Here is a 21,965-nt window from a genome sequence, read left to right as displayed (position 1 = left end):
TTCAAATGTTTTATGCTTCTGTCTTTGTCCGATATTTTCTCAGTTTTATTCTCCTGAAGTAACATCAGATTCTTTTTTTTTTTTTTTTTTACATATTTATGGTTGTACTATATTTTCTCACAATCAAAAGACAAAATGTGAGTTACATGATCCTTTTTTAATAGAAATAAAAACGACAGTGCAAGACAAGTCAGTACACAACTCAGAGTATATCATTATGAAAAACAGATCAGATGACATGAGAACATTTTGGTCTGGCAACACGATCAACTATCTTTTAGGAAGTGGTGGATTGTTCCTGTGGGAAAACTGTGGATTGGAATTTTGTCTCTGAAATTGTGGATGTTCATTTGAGAAGGATGTTTATTTTGAAAATATTGACCTCTGACACAGTTTCTTCCAGAGTCTGAGTTCAGGCCACTTAGGCATTCGTCTTTAACAACACTGAAAAAGTGTATCACACATGTTTTATTGGCGGCAAACTAAATGGCCCGATGTCCTGGTTCCACGATGTGAAATTAGATGATTCTTCCATTTCAAGCAGTTATCTCAGCAATCATGGCACCCACCTCCCCCACCATCTCCTCTCCTCCCTCTGTCTTATCTGCTGTTTCCTCCTGTGTTCTTGAGGGAAAAGCTGAACTCCTTTCGTCTTTCTCTTCTTCGTCCTTCTTTCCCTCCCTTCCCTCTCCTCCTCCTCCTCTCTTGCACGTCCTGCACAGCAGGAGAAGAGCTCTTCTGCATCTCTTCCTGAACGACGGGTCACATGCAGCATACAAGAGAGGGTTAAGGCAGGAGTTGAGATAAGCTAAACAGGTGACGTACGGCTGAGCAGCCAGTAAAATCTGATCCAAAGAGCAGGAGTCGGGGACAAAACCAAACTCCAGCAGCATGGAAACAGTCTTATTAACATGCAGAGGCAGCCAGCACAGAAAGAAAGCCATCACTAAAGTGACGATGACCCTGAGGAGTCTTCGCTGGCGCCTGCGGTCAGGACGAGGGCCCCGCCCAAAATGTCTGCTCAGGAGCTGGGCCAATGAGCAGTAGCAGACCAGCAAGATGACAAGAGGAAGCAGGAAGCCGATTAGAGTGGATTTAACACTCAAAGCGGCCGCCCACCACATCTCCGCCTGCTCTCGATCTGTCTCCTCCAGCTCTGCTCCAATCAGCATGGAGTAATCCATTTGGCAGGAGAGGAAGATTGTTCCAGAGTCAGTAGTAGGATGAACCGGCTCCAGCTGCCAATCATAATCAGATTCAGGGTCTACCTCCACCTCCCTGACAGAGCGCAGTAGCAAACCAGGAAGTGCCAGCACCCCCGCCAGCACCCACACCCCTCCAAGTATCCACAAAGCCCTGCTGGGGCACCTCTGCGGGGCATGATGGCTGGAGTGCCGGCGTCCGGTCAGAACCCAGTACCGCTCCACACTGAGCATGCTCAGGCTGAACACGCTGGCATACATGTTGAGCGCAGTGAGGAAGCTGCTGATTTGGCAGAGCGGTTGCCCGAAAGGCCAGTGGTAGCCCATCGCTGTGTAGACCGCCCACAGAGGGAGAGTCACAAGGAAGCAGAGGTCAGCCAGCGCTAGGCTGGCTATGAGGGAGTCCGTCAGAGAGCGGGAGGGACGAGGGATGGAGGGAGGATACGAGGACGAGGCCGAGGAGTGAGAGGAGGAAGAGCCACTGTTTTCTGTCTTCCTCTGAGGAGAGGACCTGGGGTGAAATCTACCAGCGCTGTTCATGTTCTGCAGGCTGCTTCTGAAAATGCCAGCGCAACAGAGTTTTGCAGTTCCCCTCCCATCAGCCCGGTCCAGGTAGGCCCACAGCACCAGGCCATTGCCGAGGCATCCAACCAGGAAGGCCAGCAGGTAGACGGACGGGATAATGGAGAAAGAGGGAGACCAGTCGCTGTAGTCGCAGTGGAAGAGTGGAGGGGGAGAAGGAGAGGGGGAGGTGAGGAAGTCTGTGTCTGGTATCTGTGCGTCCATCCTCCATTAAATCATTTGCCACTTTTTTAAATCACCCGAGGTCCCACTACTTTCCTGGCAAGCTGAAGTTTGGTCAGTATAATGTCTCGAAGCAAAAAGTCTCCTGCAGTGGTATTATTGTTTCTGGGCCCACATTCCAGTAGTGGATTATCCCCCTGTTCAGTCCCACTTCTTCCTCAGTCCGTTGACTCGGATGGTCTGAAAATTCAACAAAACACAATTCAATTCTTAAAACGTTTGCAACAGGTTCAAATGCTGTAAATACTGTACGTGCACAGCATGTAACAACAAGGCAAAAGTAAGCAACGCACATCTTACTTTGGAAGTTTAGTCCAGGAATTTTACACTAATCTGCCCAAGAATGCTGTAAACAGACTTTTGCAAACAACACTGAAATGTCATCAGTGTGTGTAAATGATATGTATTCTTCTCCATGCTCATACTGTACATGTTCTCTTGTGCACAGGCGTCTCTTGAAAAAGACATTCTGCTTTTGCCGACCGCTACAAGCGAGACCAGATTCTCCCATCGCAGTAATAGTCTTCAGTAGCTCCCAATAAGTTTAAAGAGGCAATGAGCCTTTCCCATGCATTGACAATTTATCATTTAAGAAATATGTTGTATGCTAATAATGCAGCATGTGAATCGTTTGCTTATTTTTCACGGTATGCAAAACATTTTTTTTCAATTCATACAGTAAATTTGGGTTAGAGGCTTTATCTAACTGCATGTTTTGCATGTAAACATGGCATCGTAGCGTTATGATGAGGCTCACAACTGACACTTACCTCAGGCTTGGACGATGAAATCTCTACTGAGATGCTGGCGTGATGATGATCATTGTGGAGCAAAATTCAGCAGCTGCCCTCTCACCCTGCCTTCCCTCATTCCACTTTCTCTCTTTGACTTTTCCTCCTGCTTCTCTCTCCATCTCTATATCTGCACTGAGCCGGCTGAGGAAGGTGTGTCTTCATCTAAAGTCCTTTACACACACACACACACACACACACACACACACACACACACACACACACACCTCCTTTCTCTCATTCTCAAACTAGACCACCCTGGCAGAGAGTTACGAGACCTGCAAATACCCCCCCCCCCCCCCCCCCCCCCCCACCACCACCACCACCACCACCCCACCCAATAGCACAAACCCTCCCGAGAGACACAATAACATCACCCATCCTCCCCCCCTGCAAACACACACAAAACCGAGACACACAAACAGATCCCCCACAATCCGCTAGGCTGCTCATATTCTCTATGCACAGACACACACACACACACACACACACATCCAAATGCACACAGTACACACAAATGTGTGTCAATACAAACACACTCTTTTGTTGTGTCTCACATGTTCAAACACACACAGTGTATACGGTGGTCAAATGTAACAAGCCACACAGAGCACGAACAAATAACGGCCCTCACTTTCACAGTCTGACCGCAGCATCAGAATAGACGGGTGAATGTATGCGAGGCAGCCTTATTTAAAACCATTATTCTGTAAATACCTGGAGTAAAAAAAGAACAATGGTGACGGATTACAGATGACCCACAGCTGTGTTGTCTCTCGCTAAAAGGAGGCTTCCAATTCACTGTTAATACATTTATTAAATGATATTCAGTTGCGTAAAGTACTGTACTTAAGTTACAATTTTGAGGTACTTCACTTTACTGTATATTCTTTATACTTTTTTACTTTACTGTATTTATTTGACGGGTTTAAGTTACAAGTTACTTTGAAATTACCTCCATATGAGATTTGTCTTTGCACTAAACCGGGCAAAGACAAAATATCAAGGGCAAAACCTTTGTGCCATACTTACATGTGATTTTAGGGTTATTTCTGACACTTGTACATTGTCTCCACTACTCTGCATTGATTAAAAGTTTGGTGGCAGCTGGACACTTTGATCTGTGACAATTTATCTATTTCATTTTTCTCTTGTGTATCTTTTGTACGTCCATATGCAAATCCTAATTTGATTTTGAACTAATTTGATGAAGTTAAGACATTCCCTAGATATTTAAGTATTTTAACTTTGTTTACAGTCACATTTTGGCTTTTATTTGTGAGACTTTTTAAGGTTCTGTTTCTGTTATATCTAAGCTTGGATATTAGATGGATGGATGCTGTAGGTCAGCATGAGTTTAGAGTGTAAACAGTGAAGATGTCTCGATAGTAAACAGGAAGTGTTTGTTACCACAGGGGCAGAGGTCACGCTGCCATCAACCTGTTGGTATGGAAACAGATGTTTCCAAAAACATTCCACAGTCTTTTCTCTCACAGAAACATGGTGGGTGGACACACACACACACACACACACACACACACACACACACACACACACACACACACAGAAGTAAAGAAAGGCAGAGTAAATACAACTGTTTCATTGAGAAGAAAACTATGCTGAGCGTCACAGTGGGAACAACAGGGGGAAGGAAGTGAGGCAGTGTAAGGATGTATGAAAGGACAGACTTCAAAGACCTTATGTACAGATACATCTTCTGAAAACGGCACAATAAGGTATCGATAGCCTGAATTGCAGTAACTGTATTGGCATTTTTATAATTTGGGGGATTTTTCCTCCAGCGTCACTACGAGGTTGGAACAATTTCATTCACAATCTTTGGATTATGAGTGAAATGTACCATCATTTAGTGATTTTTCAAATTTGTCCAACACTTTAGTCATACTAATGACTTTCCCATCAGCCTCAGCTGCACTTTGTATTTAACACTAATTAGCAAATTATTTTTTTCTTCTCATGTAGTGAACGTGAGAAGAAAAAACCTGCTACAAATCGAGAAGGGTCAGCATGTTAGCATTGTCATTGTGAGCATGTATTATGCTGACTTTAGCATTTAGCTACAAGCACACAGAGATGCTAACGTGGCTGTAGACTGAATTTATACCTAGGACTCTCTGGAGAGCAGTATTGGTACTCAGTGGATTGTCCTGAAACAAAGTGAATTACAGCACATTTAAGAAAGGCTTCATTACATTGGTTTCAGATTCAGTGGTTCCTTGGGCTTAAGAACACAACGTGTATTTCCTTTTTCTAGGCCTATAAAGAGCTTGTGGCACATATGGAAAGCTGTGACCTCTGAGTTCATCAGACATTAGTGCAATGAGGCTGAAAGGTTTGAAATATTAAACACATTAAATGAAGGTAATGGGCTAAGTATTGCCTTTTTCACAGCTGATGTTTGCCTCATTGCAGGGAAATTACACGTGTTATTGATGACTTACAGGAACACTTAGTGTAAAGGGAACAGAGTCATTATTAATATTGTTAGTAAAATGTCTGCTGTGAAAAATGGCCTTCTGTCTCTCCTTGATTAATATTCCCCCCACTGTTCAGTTGTGTTTTCAGTCCATTTGTCACATAATTTCCTTGTAATTGTCAGCCAGAATTACTCGGAGCTCCTGTGGTTGTGCAGGACCTTTAGGATCTCTGAGCTGTGATGGCCACTGATGGGTTTTCACTACTATACTTGTAAAGTGAAAGAAGATAAGAATTTGCATAATATGCCTGGGATGGTATGAAGCGCAGAGGCAAAGTCCACACAGCGGGACACCGTTTCAAAGGGACTGAATGCTCTGTGGAAACTGCACAATTCGTCATGATCGTCTACAACAGAACGGATCAAACACTCATCTGCCTTCTCCTCGTTGTGATGGCGGCAGCAGAGGTGCAGGAAAAGCTCTCACCTGAGTGTAAACAGTTCCTGTACATGGGCACGCTGCCTCGGGGGCTTGAGGAGCAGCCTTTTAAGAAGATTTGCCAGTTCTACGAGGGCAACCCGCGATTTGTCACCCTGTACGACACCATCAACCACATGCCTGTATATTCTGCGTACACCTTCAAGCGCTCGGACGGCTCCAAGAAGGTTGATGTGCCTTGGATGTACGAGCCACAGGTAGGGGCTGAGTGTTTCATTTTTTTTTAGGAAAGCATCATTTCCAATGTTCAGGATGGGAAAATTTGGATAGATCCTTTGGCAATGAGTGTTATCTGTTAATTAACTTACCTAACATCATTTTTAGTGATGACACTGTTTGTCCCGACAGCTCTCCACAGTGTCTGACTCTCGCGAGATGCAGCCGTTTCCTTCAGAAAACGTCCACAAGAATTTTGAGGAAGCTCAGGCCGTGCTTGACGACTACTCAAACTCTGTGATCTTTGAACGTGGCCAGCTGAATCCAGACGAGCACCAGGCCGAACCAAACGACAAAGCATCCACCTACACCCTGACGAACGTGGTCCCCCGGGTCAGAGAGTTCAACATTGGGCCCTGGAAGAACCACGAGCACACCGTCCGCAAGCGGCTCAACAACTACTGCCGCGGCACCGCCTATGTGGTCACCGGGGTCACCACCTCGGGCCACACAATCCGCCGCGACAACATCAACCGCCTGGGCATCCCCACCTACTTCTGGTCGGCCTACTGCTGCGTTGATTTTGACCACAATGCACCGTACTCAGAGCGCTCAAAGTTTCCTGCGTTTGCAGCTTATGGGCTCAACGAAAGGGAGCATAATAAGGTTCAAGAGATGACGGTGCAGCAGCTGGAGTTATTCCTGAAGAAATTAACTTACGTTGCCAGCTCTTTCCAGATCTTCTATGACAACTGTGTGCCTCTTAATAGAGGGAACAGTGCCCTGCACCTGCCTTGAGAAAATGGGGATGGGTCCTTCATATTTGGTAGATTTGACATTCCCACCAGCGTCGATAATATTCAACATTTAGCAGCTGAGTAGGAGTGCATCGTTTCATATTTATTTTGATTAATCTACTCTAAATTCTAGTTTCCTTGAGTAAACTAAACGTGTCGCCCACATGTCTCAATTTGATTCCCAATATCCAATTTACAGTTTTGCATAGAATTGCTTTGTGGCAGCTTGTTTGCTGCTTAAGATGTTAGTCACACCACGATTACTCTGGTTGTTGTTATTATCTATTGTTATACTAATCTTCACTTATTTATGAAGTATTTACTCTGTATTTTCTAAAAAGGTCCACTTACAAGCTTCTCTGAGTTCTGTTTGCAGAAGAGGATGTCATTGAAGGCTCTAAAGAGCTACTAAGTGGACCTGTGAGCTTACATTTTGTTACATATACTGTCCTCAGAGTCCAACACTGATCCTCCATGTTAACATCTGTCAGAAAATATAAAAACATCCCCGTTTGTAACCAAGGTACATTTCAAAACTCTGCAAATTCTCCAATAAATACATTTCAATTATGTTGACTGCAATGGTGCATAAACTCGCCATGAAAACCCTACATGGTTGTACTCTTCATTCGCTTTATCTCATGACCTGCCTCTGTGGGCCTTTTGTGCAGCGCAGACAGATTAGACCGACTGTTTTACATTTTCACGTAGTCACTTAGCTGTCGCACTACTGAGCACTTCTCTTATGAAAAAGACACTCTGCCAATATCCAGATTTTTCATTTTTGTTTTATCCTTAAAAGAATATTCACAAATACAACTAAAGAGTTTAACTTTCTGATGAATAATAGGATTGTGTTTCCCTGCTTATCAGAATAGAGTAATACAGTAACAGTTAGCAGTAATAACTTCTCAGGGGTTCAGCATCTTGTAGTGTCTTGTAGCTCTGTTGTAAATCTTTGTGGTACTCCCTTTTAGGATCTCAACCGTGACATAAAATGTGAACTACAAAAGCTGAATTAAATCTAATTAAAGTGGAGCATAAAAATACAAAGGATATTATCACTCCCAGTAACATTTTTTATGGCTTTGTTCATTATTATTATTATTATTATTGTTTAGGGTCGGGATCTGGTAAGATCTCTTTGGTACAGCCGGTCATAGATGATACAAACAGCATGAAACCATAAAAACAGTGAAATTACCCAAAACTAGGAGGGCAGACGGAGCCCCAGGGTGAATGATATGATTCGTATCTCGTTTGAGAGGGTAGCTGTGTTCTGCCAGCTGGCATGTGCCACAGTGCCAGATGGTCAGCTCCACTATTTGACCAGCAGCAGACTGAAAGGAGCCTAAAATACATTTCACATCCTTAAATGGAAGCAGACTTAACTCTGAGGGCCAGTAGAGGGAGACGAGCTGTGTGTAGCTAAACGCTCTCCCGTGGGAAAGATGTGACTTTAACAATTGTGCATTGAACAATATTGGAAAAGAGCCTCATGATCAAAATAAATTAACAGCATATTGGCAATACTTGTCTTAATAACAGTCAAAGACAGACTTCACACTATAAACTCAACAGTTTTAATTTATTTCTGCAAGAGTTTTTTTTCAATTCACACATTCAGCTCAAAGTTTAAAAACAAAAAAGAACCACATTTGTCTGTACAAAAGGGGCGTGCCGAGAGCCCCCTGAGCAGCAGGGCTTAACGCATGAGACAGCACCCTGGCAGCACACAGTCCACCTAAATCATTGTCAAAATAAACTAAGTCATCTCAGCACAGAAACACTTTAGAGCAAGTTAAAACATAGTTAAAAAAAAAGTTGAATAATGATACATTGTTGCTCTTTGTACTTCAAAGAAATAACCTTTTGGCTTCACACAGAACCCAATTCTCTCCTTCACACACACACACACGCATACAGACACACGCGCACAATACACTTAAAAACACTCACAACAGTAAGTAGCCACAGTAGACGGGTGCTTTGCGGCCTGCAGCAGTTTGTGCCAGAGTGTGTGTTGGTCTCAGTTGAACCAGGTGGTATTGAGCTGCGTCTGTTTCTTGATGCTCGTGTCCAACTTGAGGACCTCTCTGATGGCCATGGTCGCGTAGGTTGAGGGAGGCAGAGAGAACTCCATCCGAAGAGCCCGATACTTCCCCTCTGTGGGAGGAAGGAGAGACAAACTGGATCAGAGAGTGCTAAAAGATGGCTGTCAAAAAACTAAAAAGTAGTTCAGTAGTTCAGTAGTTCTTTTGCCCACAGATTGGCAGTCCAGTGTGTTAACACACACACCAAAAACAATCCATAAAGAAACCGTACCTTTGTTGAAGACGGGAGCGGGTTTGTTCTCCATTTTCTCAAAATCACTATGCACCAGGGAGATCCTGGGGTCGTCGTACTGGATCACCTCCCTGCATCAAAGAGACAGAAATACCACAAAACACCAGGTTAGAGGCGTCGCAGTATTACAGAGTAGTTAAAGTAAAGCATTCAAATACCTGCAGTACGCAATAACAGCCTCCGTATTACAGCATAAAGGGCTTCGTACAACAGTGTTACACCACATTAAAAAAAGAATATACTAGTATTAATTTGGTGCTGACCAGCTGACGTCACTGGGTCTGATGAGGATGCGTCTGTAGGCTCCAGCCAAAGAGTAGTCCTTCACTTTGTGTCTCATTTTGTCGATGTCCAACCCGTCTGCAGTGAGCAGCTCTCTGTATCCTTTACCCACTGACAGGCAGACACAAGCATCACAGTCAATCACAAGCTTGTTAGTGTTAAAACAACTCAATGTTATTTTGCACAGCTATCTTTTCATAGAACAAGCAAAAGAAAAGAAGAAGAAAAGAACTCAAAATCCCCCAGAGCGACTTCTTACCGGGATGAGTGGGGTAGATGACGTCAAACCCAGGAAGTGGCATCACAACGTCATGGATGGAGCAGCTCTCGGCCTCCTCTGCAGACAGCACGTGTGCTGTAGCTTCATGAGCACAGACAACATCAGTATTAGTTTTAGTCTGTTTCAATAATACAAACTATCGGTTGGAAAGCAGATTTTTTTTCTTCTGTAGACTTAATCTGGGGAACAACACGTTGACTTGATTTGGTCGCTTTTAACTTCTGGTGACAGAGAAATTGCAAAAAAAGAAAAGAAACCGTATTGTGGATATCTGTTCCTTCAAACTATTTCCTGTTCTTTGAAACTATTGTTGAAGTATAAATTTGACATTTTGAAAAATGCTTGTATTTAATTATATGATACCACTGGTACGTGAAATATAAAACTCCAGCCGGCAAAGGGTTAGTTTAAAAATGTGTGGTTGTTGAACCATTCCTTTAATATTTAACATCAGCTTGCCAAAAAACATGTGAGCTACTTACTTCCTTTGAGCACAAGGTCCCCCTCCACGGCCTTCAGGCCGAAGGCCTCGATTCTCCGGCTCACCATGGTGTTCCACACAACGCTCTGGTAGCTGTGGATGTACATCAGGCGGTTGTTACGAGGGATCTGAAAAAAAAGAGCAAAGAGTGATCAGAAATAAGCAGAAACCTTTGAATGGGAATAAATGGTCAGTGAATATGTAGAAGTAGAAGCAGCATACAACACATAGTTACACCTGCCTATCGTACTTTTGACTGACTATACTACTTCTTTATGTTCTGTATGTCTCGCTCACATTTTCAGCCTATTAATAGCATCATTACTAAAAAAAATAAACCAACCAGTGCAAAAGCAGTGACGATGTTCTTCTGGCCGTACATAGACAGGCCTCGCAGCAGCTGGCCCTCGACGCAGCGCTTGTTGGGCAGCTTTTTCAGGGCGGCCTCTGGGTCCTGAGTCTTTGCCCACTCCTCCCTGCAGCGGACCAGGAATTCTTTCTCCGCTGGGGAAAGCAGTAAAGATGGAGGAAGGTTTGACATACTTCTTAACCACTTAGAAGACTGTGAGGACAAAACAAAGGGCTCGTTACCTCCAGGACGAGGCTTCAGAATTAAATCCACCACCTCTTTCCAGTTGTTTTTCAAGATAGCCCTGCCCCCAAACAAAAAGGAGGAAACGATGCTTCAGTCAACTTATAATCTAAAATGCATGTCAGTATCTCCTCGTGTCATGACCTTACCTGCCAACTTGTTGCGTCGGCACAGCTGTGGTGCCAAAGCGCTGCATGCCGTAGTAGTTGATGAAGCCCGTCTGCTTGAGGGATGACAAGGCCTGACTGACCTGCTCATCTGTCCCCGAGATGTTTCTGGGATACAAATTAAACAATAATTAGAAGCGCAGTCATGTAGCAGTGACGTTAACACAGTGTGCCTGTACAATTTCAATGGACGAGACAGTGTTTTACAAAGAAATGAGAGACTAGAAGCATAAATAAAAGAGACACAAAAACATAAAAAGTAATGATCAAATAGAAACAAAATTCACGGACAACATCTTTATACCCGAGAGTTTATACTAGCCGTTAATATAGTCGTTACTTGTGGGATACACAGCAACTGGTCTGTGACAGCTAACCAGCATTCACAACAGAGCACAGGAGAGGGCTGTATTGAACAGAAGTGAACCCTCTACATAAACAACACCCTGCTGACCTGATGATCACAGTGAAGTGGTTTCCCTGCAGCTCTCCCAGCTTAAGAGGGTGGTTTTTGTAGCAAAAGTTTCCCAGCTTGAGATTCATGAGGCACTTGTTGAGGTGAGCCAGCCTCTCTGCTGTGATCCTGAGGAGGACAGGGACCAGGTTTCTTTAGTTACTGTACAACAAGCCGATCCACCAGAGATAGTCTGCCTAGTAACAGCAGAAACACCTCCAGATGCAGCATTTACCACCTACTTACAATCACCCGCAGACAATTTGGAAAAGGAAGCACAGTCATGAATGTTAAAGCATTACACACTCACTTGAGCACTGCAATCTCCTGCACAGTGATGGCTCTCTTGTCCTTGGTTCCCATGTAGGAAAACATGTTGGGTCTGAGCCTAGAAAGACAAACAAATGACAGTCCTTAGCTACCATCATATTTCATTGTGAAAATAGTCAATCTGTAATATTTTGTTTATGTGCTACATTCAGACCTGAGGAACTTTGAGAGAACATTGATGGCGTCCATAGTGTCCTTGTTCTCCTTGTAGAGGACAAAGTGGCAGAAACTGCCACGGTTTTTGGGCCAGAAGTGTTTCCTCGGAGCTTTTCATGGACACAGAAGAAAAGGTTGCACTCAAATACAGATTATGAATTGTTGAGCTAACCACATTAAAAAAAAAAAATTAATAAAATCTATTTTAAAGATTCAAGTTAAAGCGTAACAGATGTTGCACTACCACATGTTTACCTGTAAAGAAAGCTACTTTGTGATTGCAAAAAAAAATAACTTCATACTTTATTTAGAAAACCAAAAAGCATTTTAGCAACCGACACCCAACTCCATCTGTGTTTTACCCGTTTCCTCTGCGCTGTGTGGAGAATAGGTTCTTACCTGCAGCTGCTTTGACCTCTATCCACCAGAGAGGAGCAATAGGAGGATAAAATAATGTTACTAAGAAAGAGATGTTTAAGGATCGTGTGGCGAGTTGTCATGGGTGAGACCTCATGCATGGGCCTGAGAGTGGAATAATGGCATTTTAAAATGTTTTTTTGCAATAAGGGCACAGGGTTTGTCAACGCACCACGATACTAAGTCTCCTCTTTCCTTATTGTCTTTTAAAATGCTCATTCTGACCAAAAAAATCTGTAATCCATTAATCAGTCAGTCATAACCAAAACAATGAGTGAGATGTGTTGGAGCAGAACCATGCAGGTGTCTTGATCAAGAACATGCACAAGTGCATGCAACACATTTTACTGCACTGGAGACCACATGCACTGCAACACATAAGCTTACGGTACACGTGCAATATGTCCGTTCTCTGATTTACTGGTCGAGAAGTCTGTCCAGACAGTTGAAGGCTGACATCTGGTTCCGTCTCCTCTCCACATACCTGCTAACGCCGTCTTCCCAGCAGCGTGGTAGGCCACGATGAACTTGCGCCCTTCCTTCTCCTCCGTCTTCGTCTCCAGACCAGCATACTGAGTCTTGATGGCTTTGTGGACCAGCGTCCGCTTCTCTTTCGTGTCATCCACCACCTACAGATGTGAGAAGAGGAGTAAGGACATTACGTAAAACTCTTTAGGGATGTCATAAAAGGGATCCGGGAAGTGTAGACTCACCTCAATGGAGACGTTGTCCTCTTTATTCTTGAAGAGCTGCAGCTGCCCGAGCTGCTTCTTCTGCTCTTCAGTCAGCACGTCACAATCCTCTGGCTGAGGTTGAGCCTCTGGGACTTCCTAAATTAGATGAAACACAAAGCATGTGTAACTTGATGTGACGTTGATTTATTTGTTTTGCTAACAGCATCATCGCAGCTACAGCTATTTCTATCACCAAACCAAGTGTATAATGATTTTGAGACTAAGTTTAACCTCTGACATTCATCTCTGAGTTTAACAAGAAGTAAAACCACATTGTAAATGCTGACTGGTGCTCCCTTACAGTGAGATTAAAGATCTAGCCATTTAAGTGAAAATGTGAGAAGTTCATGTCACGACAATTATCTGCATCAAAATGATTGGGCTCCATGATATTATAAAATATGGTTAAAACACATTTTTATTGCATCACAGATAGGAAACATCGTTTTTATGTGAGAAACAAACAATCTTAAATAAGGTAACTATACCTCCTGCATTTATAAAGGATACATTAAAACATGTGTGAGTCTGTTCTGTCTTATATGATAATCAGGCTCTATTTCTCCACTTCTCCATAATAACAAGCTTGACAGCATTTTTTCAAGACACTTGGGAAGATATTCGCGATTATCCAGATAATGGAAATTCACCACGATCAACTAACGGGAGTGTTTTTTATTGCGATCCACAATGGAATCCTACATACATCCTGACAGAGACGTGACACTGGGGATTGAAAGTCAACCCAACATCTTACCTCAGCCTCTGGAGGGATAGAGAGGTCATCTAAATGCACAATCTTGCCTTGTTTGCTGATTTCATTCACCACGAAATCTGAATATCTGAGAACAAGCCGCAACAAATCATCCGGTAAACAATCCAAACTGAAAGAATTTAGGCAAAACTTCTTAATGACTCTGGAGGACGAACCTTTCCTTCAGGATTCCAGAGAAGCCCTCGTGGTCACTGACATACTTCAGGATGCCCACATCCAGCTCGGTGAGGCCATGCTTCATCATATCGGCAAAGGTCTCAACCGCCTCCTCTCCATCACTCGCGGGCTCTTCCTTCACACCGTGGCTGGGGGGGCCTCCATTCTTCTCATCCTCCTCAACTTTTGGTTTCTTTGACGGCGTGTCTTCCTCGTCATCCTCTGGACAGCCTCTCTTTTCCCCGACTTGGACAGGCTCAGCCATCAGAGCCAAGCTGAGGCAACAGAGACAGAGAAACCGTGCTATGGTTCAGATACAGCCGTTAGCTGGGCTCAAACCCTATTTGTGTAGTATTTTAAAGATAATTTTGCTTTTATTGGGTGTCAGCAGAGAGCAAAACTGAGGACATTAAAACGACATAGTTTTGAAACATGCAAGTTAACAACGTTTCAAACCCCTCACTCATCAGGATACCATGAGACAACAAATATCTAAAAGAAAAGCCTGCATTACAAACTGGGGGCATGGAGAGAGGGGAAGTATGACAAAAGATACTATTAAGTTGCATTATGGGAAATGTAGGATCCATTTTTTTGGGAGCCTGAACCATATTTGCCAAATACCCTCTGTGACAGATCCCCCTTGTATCTTAAACATGTTGTGGTGCAATGAATAGGAATAGGTTACATTTGCACATTAAAACAATAAGCTCTGAACATCTTGTTGGCTCCTGTTGCATCTCTAATTGCAAGTCTGCCTACTTTGTGGAAGTTAACATTCATTTTGGTATGATGCATCTTGTTTTATACACCATCACTAGTAACATATAAAAACTGCTGTACTTGCATCTACGCAGTAATGTAACACTGCTGCACTGACGTCAACTCAAAACACAGCTGTGTTGTATTGCAGCGTCAGTTCGAGTAATGACAACAAGGTGAACTGACGTTAATGGCCTAGAAACTAAGATGCTACTGACTTACTGTTTGTGGAGCTGCGGAGGCGAGAAACAGACGTGGATCTGGGAAACTCTTCTGGTCTCACAGCCGCCAAACACTTGTAAACTTCTTACCGGAACCGGGTTTAACACAGGCACTGGAAAGACACGATGAACATAACGTAATGCTGACATCTCCAAAGTTAGCAAATCCGCTAGCGCATTCGCACTGCCGTCTGTTAGCTAACATCGCTGGCTATAGTTAGCGCTGCTAGCGGGAAAGCGGAGCTGGTGTAAATAAAGCGAGAAGCGTTGTTGTTTTGTAGCCAAAAGTCTGATTTAACGTACCTACGTTTGGTGATTTTCAGAAGAGTACGAACTGCGTTGAATGCCAGCTTTCCCCACACGTGTGTGTATGTGTGTGCTTGTTTCCCGGAAACAGATCCAAGCCTAAAGCCCGCCCCCCTTCAAAACGTTTGGTTAAGGGACCTGTCAATCATGGAGTTTCACAGCAGCGCCTTTGAAAGATGGCACTCTTAATTTAAACAAAATAAAACCCCAAAAACACTGACTTAAAGGTTCGCTGGATACCTTGATGGCAAAATAATGATAAAAAGGAGTGATACAAAAAAACTCCACAGCTTAAAAATGATCATATTTACATGTTAAACGTTGAAAACCTCTCATAACTTTTCTTCTGCAATACCACAAAATGCATGTCATCATATTATGATTATTTTTTCTCCTCTGATACTGTTTGACTGTAATAACCTGTGCATTCACCGGCGCCGTGGCTTAGATGGTTAAAGCGCCTGTCTAGTAAACAGGAGATCCTGGGTTCGAATCCCAGCGGAGCCTTTTCACCGTGAAGCCCTAATGCAGTGTCCTATAAGATAAATATCTAGGACAGTGATTATATTAGGTGTGTGTATGAAACTATGTCAATATTGTCCTTCCTTTGTCAATGCTATCTCATTGTAGGTGAACGCCTCTTGTCAGAGTACCTTTGTCTGTGGTTGACTATTCTGTACGAGGTACAATAATTGAAAATTGATCAGCAACCATTTTAATAATCAAATAAATGGGAACAAAGCCATGATTGGAGATTATCATTATTGTACTTCATAGTAACAAATGTGCACCTTTGCGATTATTATCTATAAACTTACCATAATCACTTATCGTCCAATTCTGACTTGTCTGTCGGAGAGAGTGCTGCTTTGACTGATAACTTCACAAAATGTATGTCCCTATATTTTTTGTGAAATTGCATAAAGCAGACAGTGGGCTGCAGACAGCAATAAAAAACAGCTAACACTATAAATAGTAGAGGCAACGTGAGCTTGCTACCAAGTTATTATACTAAGTATAGTATACCAAGTTATTGTACATCGATTCTGTGTAGAAATACATAGCTGAGGAGGAGTATTTCAGATACAGTGCTAGACAACAGTACCTTTGTTATGCAATATGTCTATTATGAGGTCTTCATCTGAAGCATTTTTGGGGCATTTTAAGCCTTTATGAGAGACTCAACAGTAGAAATAGGCGATGGAGACAGAGACAGAAGGAATGACATGCAGCAAAGGTCATGCATACTTAACCTGCAACATAAAAGTCCTGGAAATGGAAAAGTTAATTTGCAAAATACACTTTAAGTATCAAAGTAGAAAGTGCATTATGTAGAATGTTATATTACATTTTTAGATTTTTAGACCTGAGTGTGAACAGCATAATGTGTAATGTATACTTGCAATGCATATATTTTCTAAAAGCTAAAGTAATAGAGAAGAAGTATAAAGATGCTTTAAATGGGAATACTCAAGTTAAATCCATATACCTCAAACATGTACTTAAGTAGGCAACAGTACTTGGGATTTAGCCTAATATACATAGACACATGTTTTAATACACATTTTTGGATTGTTGCATGCTCTAATATTCTGCTAGAGAAAAATGCCCTCACTAAATATATTCTGCTGTTAAAACCTAAATGTGAATGAGAATAAATTCGTGCATAGTGGTGCAGGTCCACGCAGGACTGCAAGCAACCACCACAAGAGGGAGCGCGTGCCATCTATAGGTAGAGGTTAGTGTGCGCTCGTGTTATTGTGTGTGCGCGAGAGAGAGAGAGAGAGAGAGAGAGAGAGAGATAGAGAGAGAGCGAGAGAGAGAGCGAGAGAGAGAGAGAGAATCCGGCTGCTGCCTCTGAGCTGTCCGCTCCTGCTGAGGGGAAGAGGAGGAAACATGAGCTCCAGGAAAGGTGCGTATCCCTCAGCCTCTGACTTGACCACACTTCTGGTTGTAATTAATAGGAAAGATGGCGAAAGTTAAGCGTGTAGCTATCCCTACCGGGGGCATGCTAAACGACGCTGAATGCCCCGTGCCAGCCAGCTTCAGAGCCTAACGATGTGTGTTTATTCTCTCTCTTTCCTCCCCGTCCATCCTACACCCTTCCCCGGACTCGGACGTCGGTCGTTCCCCGTGGTTCAACGTTACCTCACCCCCAGTGATGGCCATCCAGGCCAGAAAAAGGAGGCCGAAGGGGAAGAAAGACAGAACGGGTCACCATCGTAGGTAAGCAGCAGGGGCGGCGGCGGCTGGTTGGTGACTGTTCGACGTAGTGAGAGAGTGATGTGTGTGTTTTCCCGGTTTTGGTTCTGTTGGCAACGGGTCCGTCTCCGCGTGACGCCGGCGGTGCGTCGGCGGTGTAGACTGTGCGCGCATATGGCAAAAGGCGTGTATTTTCAGCACACAGGACGGGCGTGTGGGAAGTTGTCATTTACGTTAAGAGGACTCAGATCTGGAAGACGAGGACCCCACTTGACTCCCTAACGGCAGTTTCCAGCAACATTTGCACCCAGAGTAGCCTACAATCCCGAAGATTCATACCTCATTTTGCCCATCTTTCCACTACTGGTGGCCTCTTGATTGATTGCTTTCTGACTATGGTTTGCAGAAAGAGGTGTGATGTGACAGCTCATTTCCTTGCCCCCTCTGCAGCAGGGATAAGGAGTAAAAACACCTCCCTTCTCTAGCCTATTTGAGAATATCTCACAAAGTGTTTGATTATGTAACTTTTCTTGAATTTGTTGGAGCATTGTTTCCTGCTGTGTGATTGTGTGTCTGTGGTTTTGTGAGGCAGTCTTGCACGGGTATTTCAGCGTGATTTCACCCGGCGTTGAGCGGTTGCAGCGCACTTGGAGTGTGCGCAGCGCAGTGGCTCTGTATAGTGCATGCGAATTGGAGTGGGGAGAGCGGGGGCTTACTTCATGGCACGATGCTATTGGAGCGACGTCACCGGCAGCCGAAAGAAGGCATCATCAATTAGGTGATACCAACGGCGCGGCCACCCCAGGGGGCAGCTCGGTGTCTGCTGCTCGAATTTGCTGGAATTCCTAAACGCCTGCACATTGAATTACAGCAAACAGATGGTGTGCAAAACAACAATATCAATTCATAAAGCCAGTGGTTGCTCTGAGAGGGGGGGATGTGACATGTTTTGGATGTTGCCTATCGCCCAGTGTATGCTGGGATATATATACAGTAGGGCTTAACTCTAGGGATACGGATTAAGCAGACTGAAAATGAGAAATAAAATGACTCGAGTTTATTTTTTAAGGATATTCAAAAGGAAATATGGCTGCAGGTGATGTAGTCAGTTGGTATGAATATGCAATTTATCATTTTGTAAAACAAGGAAAAGCCTCAAATTCTCACATTTCCGAAGCTTGAAAATGTTTCGTTGTTGTTGCTTGTTGAATGACTTCAGTTAATCGATTATCAAAATAAATGCAGTTTAATTTTCTGTCAATGGACTATTTGTCCCAGCTGTACAATCAAGCAAATCAGGTAAGCTCATTGGCTAGCAGAAGCTTATCCTGGTCTGGGTCACAATAGCGTCTCTCTCTCTCTCTCTCTCTCTCTCTCTCTCTCTCTCTCTCTCTCTCTCTCTCTCTCTCTCTCTCTCTCTCTCTTCACTTTCAAAGAAAAACTGTGATCTGCTTTGATCCAGAGTCATGCCTGTCCTCTACTGAAGTGCTTCACACAGTTGAGGAAAGCTTTGTGTTCAGGAACCACAAAATACACACATGTACACACACCCTTACACAGTCACACACACACACACACACACACACACACACCTACACACACACACACACACACACACACACACACACACACACACACACGCGCGCACACACATTTCCACCACAAAATTAGACGTTCCCATTCAGAGCAATGCGTTCTCAGGCTCATTCAATGCGTTGCCACTTAACTTTGATCTTTAGCTCATACAACTTCCCATGTTTGAACTCATGAACTTCAGACAAACGTGCACATCAGCGCAGGCACAAACAAATGATTCCAGACTGTGACTCCTTACCCGCCAACTGTGTGTAGTCTTACCTGATCTCGCCCAGTCTGGCCGACAACGACCAGAAGAGTGATTTAACTAAAGTGTAGATCTTGTAGATCTAAAGTGGTATCTTGCTGTGGTCCATTGTTCTTTTTTATCAGCACCACATAGCATATATTATGTGCTTTCAGTCATTCTCCTCCACAAGTCCTCTACTCAGAGTGAAGTAAGGCAGAGTCATGCTGGAGCGTATGTGAGGTGAACGACGCTTTGCACTAATTGGAAGTGTAAAGCTTTCCTGCCCTAACAGGTGCAACAAAATGGTATGCCTTTATTCGAGAGTCATTAGTATATAGACATGACAGGAAATTATCAAAGAAAGAGCAATATTAGATGCATCACATATGCCTATATAGAGGATTGAGGTCGATTTGATATTCAGTTTTTTTATACATTAGTGGACAAGCTCTGTCGATAGGTCCACGCTTTGGTCCAGACTGAAATATCTCAAAACCTATATGGACATTCATGGTGCCCAGAGGATGAACGCTATGGACTTTGGTGATCCCCTCACTTTTCCTAAAGCGCCAGCAGCAGCTTGACATGTTTGACAAACACTTTGATGGATGAGCTGATGGATCAGATTGTAAAGGTCAATGGCTGATCCCCTGATTCTTCATCTTACGCCAACATCAGGTCAGAATGTCAGTCGGCCCAGTACTTTAGTCAATGTCATTCCCATCAGCCTCAGCTGTGCTTTGTGTTTGTTGATGGTTCGCAAATGTTAGCATACACAGGCTACACTCACATGGTGAACCAGGTAAATGCTACCTATGATTATGAACATGTTAGCCTTGTCATTGTAAGCATGTTAGCATGTGGATATTGGCGTTTAACTCAAAGCACAAATGTTCCGAAGAAGTACAGCCTCGCAAATCTAGACTAGTCTTGTTTAGACTAAGTTTGTAGGTTATTAATTGGTGATCGAGAATAGCAGACGTATGAAACTGTATCAAGGTATTGCCAAAATTGTTGATCATTTTATCATTTAATTGTATTGCAAAACCTGGAACCACAAGCTGTACATTTAATAAGAAATCCCACAATTACTATTACTGTGAGGCAGTGTAAACCGTTTATTTGCAGATGCACTCAAGTGATGAAACCTTGACAGTTATTTATTTATTGGTTCTTTTATTACGGGTCATTAGATCAGTCATCTTTTAATTTGTCTCGAGCAGGATCTCACACACCACCGATCAAATACTGACAGGATGAGCGTTTTCCACTTTCCCTCTTTCACAGATTACAAAACAGTGTGGCGCATTTGTTTCTGAGGGTAACTGCGTCATCTGTGAGGGATCACACATGCTAAGTGACAATTCAGCGTGATGTTTAAGGTCTTCAGCAGTAGATCAGACACATGTTGGAGAGCAACTGCATGGCTTGCTGAGCAGATAACTGATCTATTGGCCTTGCAGCTGCAAGTCTGTTCTTCAAAGCCTTCTTTCCAGCTTTTATCACTTCTATCCGATGTGCAATGCCAGCAAAATTCAAAGACCCCAGTTTGTGATTTGGAAGCGCAGTTGTGCTTTGGTGTTATTTTTGTTGGATTCATAGACTAAAATAACACAGTATTGACTGTTTGTGAATGTGTGTGTGTGTCTGTGTGTGTGTGTGCAGGGTCTGTAGGTGGAGTAGGAGATGCTTTGAACTTGGTTGTGGCGCAAATGAAAAGTTCACACTAAGTTCACTTTGATACACTGTCTCTTTTCATCATCCAATTTTTGCTCTTGTTGGCCTTTTGAAGTTCAAGCTATCGCCTGCACATCATCACCTGATCTTATCTCTTTATTCAAACAACATATTTGTTGTTCCTTTGGCCTGTCTTGCTGCTCTGGCTATTGGTATTGTACAACATGTGTGTGTGTGTGTGTGAGAGAGATACTCGATATGAGTTGAGGCGTTGAAAGCTGGTACTGAGCCAGCTGAGATGTTGTGTGCTCCAACAGGTTGAGGAGCTAATGTTAACGATTTAGCATGGTTTAATAAAGGTTCCCAGCAGCATGTCTGATACCAGAGGCTACATATGTTTTTATGGGGTTCCAAAATACTGATTATTTTCAGTATTGGTAAATCTGCTGATTCATTTCTGGATACAATGCTTTTTTCTTTTTTTCGAGGGAGAAACTCAGAGTGGAGCAAACTGGCATTTAAAAAATGCATGTTGATACCTGCTTTTATTTTGTATTGTAGCTTTTAACAGTGGCTTTTCTGGACCGGTTTGAGTTCTTATGGACTTCAGTCCTTTAAATAGTCAGATAAGGATTTACAGAATCATCATAACTTCAGTTTACACCAACTTAATTATATTTGAGTATTTAAACATGTTATCTACAATTCTCACTGTGCAGTTTGTTGTAACCCTACCATGCCACTTTGTTGTTAGTGGGAGTTGTTTAACTAATATGAACAAAATATGAGCACTTTGCCAGTTGCTGCAGGAGCCACACAAAAAACACAACAGTCCTCTTTTTTTCCTGACAGGGTTTGTTTAGTGACGGGTCAAAGCTTTTACACCGTCACATTTATTTGTCTCACTCTATCATCCTTCCCTTTATTGAGTTGGACCATCATGCTTTTAAAATGACAACTATTGGCACAGATACATATGACTGAAGGAGGTTACTGCAAGAGATTATATATTACTTCATATTTGATTAAAAATCAAACGTTTGATCCGCATGTTTTAATTCAGATTGTAGACGTCTCTGCTTCTCACATTAGACGATGACGACTCACAGCAGGTAT

The 21,965-nt window shown here is 43.1% G+C and overlaps 4 protein-coding genes across 6 annotated transcripts in view; 2 read left to right on the top strand and 2 right to left on the bottom strand.

The window, feature by feature from the left end:
* Positions 1–536: 536 nt before the first annotated feature.
* Positions 537–1,988, bottom strand: aplnr2 (apelin receptor 2; the record flags this gene model as incomplete). The annotated part of the gene is made up of 1 exon (XM_079163479.1): positions 537–1,988. The coding sequence occupies one exon, from the start codon at positions 1,986–1,988 to the stop codon at positions 537–539; it is 1,452 nt and encodes a 483-aa protein (XP_079019605.1).
* Positions 1,989–5,627: 3,639 nt separating this feature from the next.
* On the top strand, positions 5,628–7,421 carry LOC306698827 (endonuclease domain-containing 1 protein-like). The gene is made up of 2 exons (XM_079163308.1): positions 5,628–5,930; positions 6,082–7,421. The coding sequence occupies exons 1-2, from the start codon at positions 5,634–5,636 to the stop codon at positions 6,685–6,687; spliced, it is 903 nt and encodes a 300-aa protein (XP_079019434.1). The 5' UTR covers positions 5,628–5,633; the 3' UTR covers positions 6,688–7,421.
* An 840-nt stretch (positions 7,422–8,261) lies between these two features.
* On the bottom strand, positions 8,262–15,235 carry pus7 (pseudouridine synthase 7). Of its 3 annotated transcripts, none has more exons than XM_079162708.1 (17): positions 15,147–15,235; positions 14,841–14,952; positions 13,856–14,131; positions 13,683–13,767; positions 12,905–13,021; positions 12,676–12,820; positions 11,773–11,884; positions 11,599–11,676; positions 11,289–11,417; positions 10,817–10,942; positions 10,667–10,728; positions 10,419–10,579; positions 10,077–10,203; positions 9,574–9,675; positions 9,296–9,425; positions 9,012–9,103; positions 8,262–8,852 (listed from the first exon to the last, which is right to left on the bottom strand). In XM_079162708.1, the coding sequence occupies exons 3-17, from the start codon at positions 14,119–14,121 to the stop codon at positions 8,716–8,718; spliced, it is 1,869 nt and encodes a 622-aa protein (XP_079018834.1). In that variant the 5' UTR covers positions 14,122–14,131; positions 14,841–14,952; positions 15,147–15,235; the 3' UTR covers positions 8,262–8,715. The 3 variants fall into 3 exon arrangements, with proteins under 3 accessions (XP_079018834.1, XP_079018835.1, XP_079018833.1); XM_079162709.1 differs by having other exon boundaries at positions 13,856–14,159; positions 15,143–15,228; XM_079162707.1 differs by having other exon boundaries at positions 15,143–15,228.
* Positions 15,236–16,953: 1,718 nt separating this feature from the next.
* The window catches only part of srpk2 (SRSF protein kinase 2), a 63,199-nt gene continuing 58,187 nt past the window's right edge, over positions 16,954–21,965 (top strand). Inside the window, exons 1-2 of the mRNA XM_079162738.1 lie at positions 16,954–17,057; positions 17,305–17,371. Of these exons, the coding sequence (XP_079018864.1) occupies positions 17,042–17,057; positions 17,305–17,371 (83 nt within the window). The 5' untranslated portion in view covers positions 16,954–17,041. The remainder of the gene's footprint in view (positions 17,058–17,304; positions 17,372–21,965) is intronic.

This window comes from Pholis gunnellus (assembly GCF_910591455.1).
Source record: "Pholis gunnellus genome assembly, chromosome: 7".
NCBI classification, from domain to species: domain Eukaryota; kingdom Metazoa; phylum Chordata; class Actinopteri; order Perciformes; family Pholidae; genus Pholis; species Pholis gunnellus.
Note: the sequence above shows the minus strand (reverse complement) of the source record. Positions and strands in the feature narration are given on the sequence as shown.